This window comes from Papio anubis, unplaced genomic scaffold (genome assembly GCF_008728515.1).
Source record: "Papio anubis isolate 15944 unplaced genomic scaffold, Panubis1.0 scaffold158, whole genome shotgun sequence".
Classification (NCBI taxonomy): domain Eukaryota; kingdom Metazoa; phylum Chordata; class Mammalia; order Primates; family Cercopithecidae; genus Papio; species Papio anubis.
The window spans coordinates 150563-163177 of NW_022161557.1; the positions used below are offsets into that span (position 1 = coordinate 150563).

General features: G+C 39.5%; 1 protein-coding gene across 2 annotated transcripts in view; it reads right to left on the reverse strand.

Annotated features, from left to right (window-relative positions):
- LOC116272682 (ankyrin repeat domain-containing protein 31-like) overlaps positions 1-12615 on the reverse strand; it is a 37613-nt gene that overhangs the window by 9052 nt on the left and 15946 nt on the right. For both annotated transcript variants that reach the window (XM_031661449.1, XM_031661448.1), the window contains exons 6-7: positions 7395-7535; positions 34-136 (exon numbers count right to left, since the gene is read on the reverse strand). In XM_031661449.1, coding sequence (XP_031517309.1) covers positions 34-136; positions 7395-7535 — 244 coding nt within the window. The remainder of the gene's footprint in view (positions 1-33; positions 137-7394; positions 7536-12615) is intronic.

Genomic DNA, 12615 nt, shown 5'->3' on the forward strand with positions numbered 1-12615 from the left:
ACAACGAAGAAATGAGTGTCAGTCTGTACATACCTGGAAGACAAGGTTGATATTGCTGAGGTCCTGAGTTTGGTTCTGGAAGTATGGGTGCATCTTCAGAAACATACTTTAAAAGCTCCTTCCCAAGATATGTAACCTGCACATAATTAAGCACAAAATTTACAAATCATACATTCTGTAAGAAGGCAATACACTTATGTCCTGAACATTGTAATTTTTATAAGGTTTTGGCTGTTGTATGTTGTGGATTAGCAAGCTTTAGTCCATGGTCAAATCCAACCTGCAATCTTCTTTTCTATAAATAATGTTTTATTGGAATACAGTGATGCTCATTCATTTACTTAACATCTATGGCTGCTTTCATGCTATAACATAATTGACACAGACCACATGTCCATGAAGCCCAAAATATTTACTATGTGGCCTTTTACAGAAAAAATGCATTGACCCTTGTTGTGTGATATTAATTCACTCACCTATTCACTTATTCAACAACTATTAATCCAGCACCTGCTACTTTATAACTTTAAAATTTTAATGTTACATTAATAAAATTAAGCCATAAAAGTAATGGTATTTTTCAAGAAATTAGATATTTAACTGATTAAATTAATAACATTTCAGGTCTAGATATCCACTTTTTTTTGGTGGTTTGTGAACTCAGATATATCGTTATCAGTGCAAAAGGTCAGAGCTTAGAAATATCTACACACAAATAGGCAGGGCTGAGGCAGAAACGGTAAATTCTGCCAGAAATGTTCTGGGCCCAAGGGTCTTTGGGTTCTTTACTCTTAGCTTTAGGATAATCTATTAATATACCTCCAGATGTTGGTTGACTGTGGGCAAAGCATCAAGATTCAACTTGAACATCCCTTCCTCCAGGATGCCTCCCTATAACTTCTGGATTCAAGTAATGATCCTCCTCTAGGTTCCCAAAACTTCTTTACTCATATTTCTGTCATGGTACTTACCTCATATAAATGAAATTATGTTTTAATACATCTGTTTCTATTAAACCATAAGCTCCTTGAGGACAGGGTCTGTATCATATTCATTTGAATACTCTCAGCAGTTCACAGAGTGCCTGACGATACTGGATAAAAGACTCTGAAGTCCCGACTCTTTTTCTTTTCTTTTAATTTTTTTTTTTTGAGAGAGTCTCACTCTGTCACCCAGGCTGGAGTACACTGGCGTGATCTCGGCTCACTGCAACCTCCACCTCCTGAGTTCAAGCAATTCTTATGCCTCAGTCTCCCATGCCTCAGCCTCCCATGCCTTAGCCTCCCTAGGAGCTAGAATTACAGGTGTGTGCCACCATGCCTGGCGAATTTTTGTATTTTTAGTAGATACAGGGTTTTGCCATGTTGGCCAGGGTGGTCTCGAACTCCTGACCTCAAATGATCCACCTGCCTCAGCCTCCCAAGGTGCTGGGATTACAGGTGTGAGCCACCGTGCCTGGCTGTGAAGTCCCAACTCTTAAGAAAGATTCTAAAATTCCCTAAGCCTCAATTTGTGTTTGTAAAAAAAGTGTCTCCAGCTTATTAAATTGTTGCGAGGATTAAAAGTGATAATGCAAGAAAAGCATCTGGCATACTGTGTAGTACATTCCGAGTACTCAATAAATGTTAAATTGAACAGTGAGAAAGGTCTAGGGGATCTTAAAGGTACAGATACCCTTTGGGCTCAATCCTATGACCAAACAAAGCCTGGCAATGAAAATGGAACAGACCAGCCTACTCAATGTGTCAATCCCTTTTCACTTGCCATAGAAAGTGGAGGAGAGGCCCCTGAATGCCATTTGTCAGTTCTCCAAACAACCAGTTATTGGAAATAATAGATTTTGTATGTGTTACACCCTGACAATGTCCAACACATCTCATGAATCCATCAAAGTGCAGGCTCAGTATGTTCGCACCTATATCTCACACTTTAAAAATATTATTAGTTAGTACTGGGCAATATAAGATGAATACACATTCCACTGCAGGTAATTCAGATAAAGAATACAGTTTTAAGAATATCCACCGAGTTAAAAATCTATTTTCCATTAGGAGTGATTTATTGAACAGGTTAATGAATAGATCTCAAAATGAACAGACACTAGATCACTTCTAGAAAATGTGCATTTCATATTAGTGTTGTGAAAAACCTCCAGTTGGCTAAAGCATAAAGGCAGTCATTACATCTGTGTATGACTCAAACTCTGAATCCTGAACTACATTTCTCTGGATTCAAATCTAGCTCATATGCCTACTCTGACAGAGGCATGGTAGGAAGAGCTGGAGGCTAAGTTCTTAGGCTCTTGAACAACATAGCCTCCAGTGATCTCAGCAACTTCACTGTCCAAACCTATTTTGATGAAGGGCAGCTGACAGGATGCCAGATGAGAACATGTAAGAGAGATGGAGCTTAGTGTAAGGCATGTTCGGTGAGGATATCTGTAGGTTGTTGTGCTGGGCCACTGATGCTTTCCCTGAAGCTCTTACAACACTCCATTATTCCTTAGAAATTAGTCTGTGCTGAGACTGGATTAAGAAAATACGGCACATACACACCATGGAATACTATGCAGCCATAAAAAGGATGAGTTTATGTCCTTTGTAGGGACATGGATGAAGCTGGAAACCATCATTCTGAGCAAACTATCACAAGGACAGAAAACCAAATACCGCATGTTCTCACTCATAGGTGGGAATTGAACAATAAGAACACTTGGACACAGGAAAGGCAACATCACACGCTGGGGCCTGTCGTGGGGTGGGGAGGAGAGTGGAGGAGGGATAGCATTAGGAGATATACCTAATGTAAATGACGAGTTAATGGGTGCCGCACACCATCATGGCACATGTATACATATGTAACAAACCTGCACATTGTGCACATGTACCCTAGAACCTAAAGTGTAATAACAACAAAGAGAGGAAATTATGCTGATTCTCCAATATCATACTAGGGAAAAGTAGGGAGTGTAGAATGTCTGTGTGTGTGTGTGTGTGCGCGTGTGCATGTTTGAGGAAAATAGATGACTCAGCCAGCCAGTATTCTGGAAATGTAGTTAATGAGCCAAGTGAAATTATTAATCAACTTTATTTTGGTAAGGTCTCTGGGATAAATAAAGTGCAGTATTGTCATTATTAATTGCCATAATAAATATTTCTCTACATCTTATGTAGTAATATGCATCAAAAAAGAATGAAACATAACCTGCCTTTGCATATACTTCCCTTCTGGGACTCCATTTTATTTGAAAATATCAGCCCATTTTCATATGTCTTCAGAAGAACCATTTGTTGGTGTTGACTAATAGAAATCTGTTCATGGATGGCCAGGCATGGCGACTCACACCTGTAACCCCAGCACTTTGGGAGGCTGAGGTTAGGGGATCGCCTGAGGTCAGGAATTTGAGACCAGCCTGGTCAACGTGGTGAAACCCCATCTCTACTAAAAATACAAAAATTAGCTGGGCGTGGTGGTAGTCCCAGCTACTTGTAAGGCTGAGGCAGGAGAATCACTTGAACCTGGGAGGCAGAGGCTATAGTGATCCGAGATCGGGCCACTGCACCCCAGCCTGGGCAACAGAGCGAGACTCTGGCTCAAAAAAGAAAAAGAAAAAAAAAGAAAGAAAAGAAATCTGTTCATGGATGATCAAATACTACTTTTATTCATTGCAAGTTTTAAGAAGTCAATCTTATAAAGTTTCACTGCTCCAAGAGGAGTAGAAGGAGGAAAGAATAATTGCTTTTCACCTCAGGGTGGGAAAAGAGCAAATAAAACAATAAAAAAAAAACTGTAGGTTTTCTTTTAAATTCATTGTAACACAAAATACATTGTGGCTAAGAAAATAAAATAAAAATATTTCTCAAATAAAATATTTCTTTAGGAATTCAGAATATAAGACAGAAAGTAGTTTCAAAGTGCAAAAACTGCCTTGGAAGAGCTGTTTCTATGGAAATGATGCAGGTAAAGCTCACCTTCATGGTACCAACCTCCCCATTCCAGACTCTTTTTTCACACTCCCAAAACTCTATGTAGCTAGAGGCAAGAGAAGGCCCTTCACATTATTTATATTTTCAGGATTCAAAACTCCTGGATATTTGTATTTTAAAAGAGGTCCACATATCTAACCACCTCCTTCTTTTTCTTTGTGTTCTAAGATGTAGCTGAGTAGAAACTAGGTTCATAGGAGGTTTGGGACACACTGAGAGTATGAGTAATTGACAGAATGAGGCTGTCTGTTGAGATGAACAATTTCCATCAGTTTCTATACTCCCACCCCAACCTTTTCACATCTTGATATTCTTAATCATGATGGTGAGAGGAATTTTTCTTAAAAAGTATGTGTGTGTGGGGGAGGTGGGAGGTGAGGGGAACCACAGAAAAAAGTGATCACTAAATCCAAAGGAGTGGAAAGGGTGGAAATAAGCGTGGAAATTCAGGGAGGCATCCGGATGGGAAGTATGTTTGCAGAAGAGATCTGTCTAATGTTCCTTGAAGCACTGCCTAAAATAGCAGCCTACTTTTCATCTGCAGTAATTCACTGTTGAGTATTTACAAAAATAAACCATCATTTCCATTCATACGATTCTTATGATTTTCATCCTGCAACTGTATCACAGAAAGGCATTTTTCCTGTGGAAGTAGGCAACAGTTGCTGCACATGACTAAGGCTTTGCATACATTCATAAAGGTGGCTAGATTGTACTGTGTGCTCTTTTGAGTTCAGAGCAACCTGTTTCTAATGAAAGGAATGTGTGCCTCTCTTGTGCCATTATAAATACAGAAAAGAATGTATAGGGAATCAGAAAATCAGGTTCTAGTTCTGGTTCTGCCTGGCCTCGAGACCAAATCAGGTCATTTAACCTCCCAAATCTTTGTTTTCACATCCATGAACAGAAATAATAGTTGATCTTCCTGCCTCATAAAGTTGTATAAAACTGCTTTATAAATCAAACAGTACTATTCAAGCTCCACAATCGCTATGTTGGAAGGGTCTTTAGATATCACCTAGCACTACTTATTTCATGCATAAGAAAGCTGAAGTTCAGAAAGGTGAAATGGCTTGACCTAGATTAATCATTCTTACTGAGGTTGCACATTAGAATTGCCTGGAATGCTTTTTCAAATATTGCCACTTGGTCCCTACATAGATATTAGATCAGAAGCTATGGGCTTGGAGTCTGCTAGGCACTAGTGGTTTCTAAAGGCCCTCAAGTGATTCCAATGTGATTGAAAACCATTGCCCAGATAATATAATTTATAAAGAGTGGAACCAGGAACTAGCTTGGTCTGCTGCCTCCCACCCACAAATTACTCTGCCACACCAGAATGTTGTCCAACAGCTGGGAGGCTGCAGAAAAGAAGTCAGTGATGCCCTCTCTGAGTAAGCATCAGGATTTCCTTGGCAAAGCTGTTCAGCAACTGCTTGGGTTGGAAGTTTGAGTCATCTCTGCACCTACTGGCTCTGTTGCTCTGTCAGATACAGGGCAATATCTTGTTTTCTGGCATTCCTTGCCTGACCATCACCCACTCCTGGTCCCATACCCCACCACCACTCTCAGAACTAGTCAGTAGAAATGTTCACATTTACCCATGTAGCAAAAAGCTCCTTTCATCAAGAAGTGACTGAATTCAGGAGTTACTCCAAGACAAGAAGAGGCAGAGGTTTATGTGGTAAATTTTAAAAGACTTTAAAAGAGCCTTTTAAATACTGTAAAGAAAATCAATAGGGTAATGTTTCTCAACTTGGCGTATTTACTAGAAGTACATCAGTGCCCATAGTAATTTTTAAAACTCTATTTTCATTTTTTTGATAATCTAAAGAAAATAAGCCTGTTTAGATATCTGTAGGAATATGTTATATCTGAGAATTGCCCTACTTTTAGTGCCCACATTCGCATGTGGCTTCACTATCACATAGGTGCTAAACAGTATGACTCTAATTGACATGGCTATGAGAAAATACTAGAGGCAATGAGATATAAATGAGGCATTAGTACAGAGTAAGAGCCAAATGATGTCACAGCCAGCTATTCAAAGGCAGGAAATAACAGTAGTTCTAAGAGAGAAACAGAGTGGGCAAATGGAATCATCACCAGGCACACTGCAGCACAGGCATGTTGAGCTCAAAAGAACCTAAGCTACAGCATTCAGTATGCTGTCTGTCCTGTGAGCAAAGATTCAGTTTCAGAAAAACAGTATAATCTATCATAAGTTTAAGAAACCTTGTAACAAAACGGAATTTTCATGGGCAAGATGTTAATTACTAACATTTAGATACGAATTAAGAATCCATGGAAAGGATTGGGCAAACGGGCTAAGATGAACTGAAAGCAGATGGCCTGGTGACTCCAGGAGTGGGAAATAAAAACAAACTTTGGGAAAATAAAAAGTCAGACAGACCATATAGCAGATAGAATCCAGAATGTGCTGATGTAAGTGAAGGAACTGAAACAGTGCTAGATGCACTTGCCAACAAGGTCTAGGAGACCAGAATGCAGAGTTGGGCACAGAGTCTGGGACACAGAATATAGACTTTGAGGGCACAAAAGGGACTGGGAGGGAGAGTGGGTAGACCTGGGTTAAACAAAAAAGAGGAGAGAAAGCTGTGCTTCCTATTACTGGTAAACTGAGGTTTACTGTAATGGTTAGTAGAGGTTGAGTGTATCTTCTAGTCTTTGAAACACTCATGGCAGATGTCTGGAGACTCAGACTTTCCTGAAGAATCATTTTAAGACTGTTCCTGAAGTGGTGCCATGGACATCTGGAGGTGGATGAACACTAGACCTCAAGAATATCAGTCATTACTGGGCTTATAACTAAGAAGCCAGAACTGAGAGGGAGCCTACTAAGTCTAGGAGGTCTAAATGAAAGTAATTCATTCTGAAGGGCTAGCAATTCATGAATAAGGACATGTTAAACATAAAAATACATGATAATTTCTGTGGGTCTTAGGCCTCTTGCCCATTTCTTTTGTATTTAGGAGATTTTGCTTTACTTCATTAGAATAATAACATATATTAACTAAGTTACCAATATACCAGTAGTTCCAAATTTTCCATACAGAGTTACAAAGACCTGAAATCCTGGGAGATCAAATGGGAAGATTAAAGGCATTAAAGTTCTGAGACTAGATAAGGAGTAAGAAAGGGAAGGTGCAGTCAGCTATGCAACCATGCCCATGGTGAATTCTGGCAAATAGGACTTGTGGGAGAAAGTGACGTGTTTATTCTGTGACATGCATGTAGCATGATATGCATGTAACATATACACAATGAACACATGAAAACAAAACTAGCTTGGAGATCTTTCAGATTTCCTTAAAAATACTTTCGACATAAAAATATGTACTTTTCCATTTGAATATGAAGTTAAAGATAAACTTAAGAATGACCCACCTTACTCCAAGCATAATTCCAGGTCACATAACTGTTGCCTCCCAGAAGATCCTTGAGCCAGGTGACTGGGCTTTTATAAATCTGACCACTTTCTACCTTAAGTTTACCATTCAATAAAATGCTGGCTTTGTGGGTAGCCTCCTGAAGTGAAAAATAAAAAAAAAATTAGGGTCAAAAATAGCTGAAATATGTGAACTTTTGCTTCTGGCCATGACAAAGTAACAGGGACCAGATACACCCTAACACCTGATTTTTTAATTTTTGTATACAAATTTAATGTATCTAGATATGGTCATAAGGGCATGCAGCAAATCATGAACCATCTAGTCAACAAAATCTACAAAAATTGGATTAAAAAGGTGAGAGTCTATGGTATTTGAACCAAGACTGCATCTTCCCTCCCCACTCTCAGCTCTGTGAAGTGGAAACTCCACTCTAGATTGCTGTAGTCCAGACTACAGGGCTCCCTGTTACAGGGCTGTCTTCCTGGGAGGGGCATAACTTCAGCATTGCTCATCCTGCTCCCAGCCACTGTTGCTAATGCTAAGTTGCCAGCAACTATAGCCAAAGGGTGGAGGCTCCCTTCTCCTGCCTAGCTGTGAGTGTTGAGACAGAGGCTCCACCTTTGGCATGGCACCACTGAGAATGCTGGGATCCCGATCACCCTTGCTTTGGCTTGTAAGGTGGTGGTTTCACATTGGGAGAGGCAAACTGAAAAGACATGAAGCTACTGCCTCCCCTCTACCAAATGCTCAGCTCCTAAAGCAAGGGTATCACTTGAAATATCACCTTTGTCCTCACCCTCAGCTCCAGGGCCATGGCTCAGGGATTCTGCCTGAGAAGAGAAGTAGGCCTTAAAATAGATAGCTCCTAATCTCCTCCCGAAGGAATTAACTTCATTTGCAACAGAGCATGAAGAAGGCCCAGTGTGTGATGTTCCCCACCCTGTGTTCAAGTGTTCTCATTGTTCAATTTCCACCTATGAGTGAGAAAACGCGGTGTTTGGTTTTCTGTCCTTGCAACAGTTTGCTCAGAATGATGGTTTCCAGCTTCATCCATGCCCCTACAAAGGACATGAACTCATCCTTTTTATGGCTGCATCATATTCCATGGCGTATATGTGCCACATTTTCTTAATCCAGTCTATCATTAATGGACATTTGGGTTGGTTCCAAGTCTTTACTATTGTGAATAGTGCCACAGTAAACATATGTGTGCATGTGTCTATATAGCAGCATGATTTATAATCCTTTGGGTATATATCCAGTAATGGGATGGCTGGGTCAAATGGTATTTCTAGTTCTAGATCCTTGAGGAATCACCACACTGTCTTCCACAATGGTTGAACTAGTTTACAGTCCCACCAACAGTGTAAAAGCGTTCCTATTTCTCCACATCCTCTCCAACACCTGTTGTTTCCTGACTTTTTAATGATCGTCATTCTAACTGGTGTGAGATGGTATCTCATTGTGGTTTTGATTTGCATTTCTCTGATGGCCAGTGATAATGAGCATTTTTTCCATGTGTCTGCTGGCTGCATAAATGTCTTCTTTTGAGGAGTGTCTGTATCCTTTGCCCACTTTTTGATGCAGTTGTTTGATTTTTTCTTGTAAATTTAAGTTCTTTGTAGATTCTGGATATTAGCCCTTTGTCAGATGGATAGATGGTAAAAATTTTCTCCCATTCTGTAGGTTGCCTGTTCACTCTGATGGTAGTTTCTTTTGTTGTGCAGAAGCTCTTTAGTTTAATTAGATCCCATTTGTCAATTTTGGTTTTTGTTGCCATTGCTTTTGGTGTTTTAGTCATGAAGTCCTTGCCCATGCCTATGTCCTGAATGGTATTGCCTAGGTTTTCTTCTAGGGTTTTTATGGTTTTAGGTCTGACATTTAAGTCTTTAATCCATCTTGAATTAATTTTTGTATAAGGTGTAAGGAGGGGATTCAGTTTCAGCCTTCTACATATGGCTACCCAGTTTTCCCAGCACCACTTATTAAATAGGGAATCATTTCCCCATTTCTTGTTTTTGTCAGGTTTGTCAAAGATCAAATCGGTGTAGATGTGTGGTATTATTTCTGAGGGCTCTTTTCTGTTCCATTGGTCTGTATCTCTGTTTTGGTACTAGTACCATGCTGTTTTGGTTACAGTAGCCTTGTAGTATCCTTTGAAGTCAGGTAGCGTGATGCATCCAACTTTGTTCTTTTGGCTTAGGATTGTTTTGGTAATGCGGGTTCTTTTTCGGTTCCATATGAACTTTAAAGTAGTTTTTTCCAATTCTGTGAAGAAAGTCATTGGTAGCTTGATGGGGATGGCATTGAATCTGTAAATTACCTTGGACAGTATGGCCATTTTCATGATATTGATTCTTCCTATCCATGAGCATAGAATGTTCTTCCATTTGTTTGTGTCCTCTTTTATTTCGCTGAGCAGTGGTTTGTCGTTCTCCTTAAAGAGGTCCTTCACATCCCTTGTAAGTTGGATTCCTAGGTATTTTATTCTCTTTGAAGCAATTGTGAATGGGAGTTCACTCATGATTTGGCTCTCTGTCTGTTATTGGTGTATGGGAATTCTTGTGATTTTTGCACATTGATTTTGTATCCTGAGACTTTGCTGAAGTTGCTTATCAGCTTAAGAAGGCTTTGGGGTGAGACGATGGGGTTTTCTAAATATACAATCATGTCATCTGAAAACAGGGACAATTGGACTTCCTCTTTTCCTAATTGAATTCCCTTTATTTCTTTCTCCTTCCTGATTGCCCTGGCCAGAACTTCCAACACTATGTTGAATAGGAGTGGTGAGAGAGGACATCCCTGTCTTGTGCCAGTTTTCAAAGAGAATGCTTCCAGTTTTTGCCCATTCAGTATGATATTGGCTGTGGGTTTGTCATAAATAGCTCTTATTATTTTCAGATATATCCTATCTGTACCTAGTTTATTGAGAGTTTTTAGCAAGAAGGGCTGTTGAATTTTGTCGAAGGCCTTTTCTGCATCTATTGAGATAATCATGTGGTTTTTGTCTTTGGTTCTATTTTTATGATGGATTACATTTATTGATTTTCATATGTTGAACCAGACTTGCACCCCAGGGATGAAGCCAACTTGATCATGGTGGATAAGCTTTTTGATCTGCTGCTGGATTCAGTTTGCCAGTATTTTATTGAGGATTTTTGCATCGATGTTCATCAGGGATATTGGTCTAAAATTCTCTTTTTTTGTTGTGTCTCTACCAGGCTTTAGTATCAGGATGACGCTGGCCTCATAAAATGAGTTAGGGAGGATTCCCTCTTTTTCTATTGATTGGAACAGTTTCAGAAGGAATGGTACCAGCTCCTCCTTGTACCTCTGGTAGAATTAGCCTGTGAATCCATCTGGTCCTGGACTTTTTTTGGTTGGCAGGCTATTAATTATTGCTTCAATTTCAGAGCCTGTTATTGGTCTATTCAGAGATTCAACTTCTTCCTGGTTTAGTCTTGGGAGGGTGTATGTGTCCAGGAATTTATCCATTTCTTCTAGATTTTCTAGTTTATTTGTATAGAGGTATTTATAGTATTCTCTGATTGTAGTTTGTATTTCTGTGGGATCAGTGATGATATCCCCTTTATCATTTTTTATTGTGCCTATTGGGTTCTTCTCTCTTTTCTTCTTTACTAGTCTTGCTAGTGGTCTATTAATTTTGTTGATCTTTTCAAAAAATCAGCTCCTGGATTCATTGATTTTTTGAAGTTTTTTTTGTGTCTCTAACTCCTTCAGTTCTGCTCTGATCTTAGTTATTTCTCGCCTTCTGCTAGCTTTTGAATGTGGTTGCTCTTGCTTCTCTAGTTCTTTTAATTGTGATGTTAGGGTGTCAATTTTAGATCTTTCCTGCTTTCTCTTGTGGGCATTTAGTGCTATAAATTTCCCCCGACATACTGCTTTAAATGTGTCCCAGAGATTCTGGTATGTTGTGTCTTTGTTCTCATTGGTTTCAAAGAACATCTTTATTTCTGCCTTCATTTCGTTATGTACCCAGTAGTCATTCAGGAGCAGGTTGTTCAGTTTCCATGTAGTTGAGCAGTTTTTAGTGAGTTTCTTAATCCTGAGTTCTACTTTGATTGCACTGTAGTCTGAGAGACAGTTTGCTATAATATCTGTTCTTTTACATTTGGTGAGGAGTGCTTTTCTTCCAACTATGTGGTCAATTTTGGAATAAGTGCAATGTGGTGCTGAGAAGAATGTATATTCTGTTGATTTGGGGTGGACAGTTCTGTAGATGTCTATTAGGTCGGCTTGGTGCAGAGCTGAGTTCAATTCTTGGATATCCTTGTTAACCCTCTGTCTTGTTGATCTGTCTAATGTTGACAGTGGGGTGTTAAAGTCTCCCATTATTATTGTGTGGGAGTCTAAGTCTCTTTGTAGGTCTCTGAGGACTTGCTTTATGAATCTGGGTGTTCCTGTATTGGGTGCATATATATTTAGGATAGTTAGCTCTTCTTGTTGAATTGATCCTTTACCATTATGTAATGGCCTTCTTTGTCTCTTTTGGTCTTTGTCGGTTTAAAGTCTGTTTTATCAGAGACTAGGATTGCAACCCCTGCTTTTTTCTGTTTTCCATTTGCTTGGTAGATCTTCCTCCATCCCTTTATTTTGAGCCTATGTGTGTCTCTGCCCATGAGATGGGTCTCCTGAATACAGCACACTGTTGGGTCTTGACTCTTTTTCCAATTTGCCAGTCTGTGTCTTTTAACTGGAGCATTTAGCCCATTTTCATTTAAGGTCAATATTGTTATGTGTGAATTTGATCCTGTCATAATGATGTTAGCTGGTTATTTTGCTCGTTAGTTGATGCGGTTTCTTCTTAGCATTGATGGTCTTTACAATTTGACATGTTTTTGCAGGGGCTGGTACCAGTTGTTCCTTTCCATGTTTAGTGATTCCTTCAGGAGCTCTTGTAAGGCAGTCCTGGTGGTGACAAAATCTCTCAGCATTTGCTTGTCTTTTAAGGATTTTATTTCTCCTTCACTTGTGAAACTTAGTTTGGCTGGATATGAAATTCTGGGCTGAAAATTCTTTAAGAATGTTGAATATTGGCCCCCACTCTCTTCTGGCTTGTAGAGTTTCTGCCAAGAGATCTGCTGTTAGTTTGATGGGCTTCCCTTTGTGAGTAACTTGACCTTTCTCTCTGGCTGCCCTTAACATTATTTCCTTCATTTCAACTTTGGTGAATCTGACAATTATGTGACTTGGAG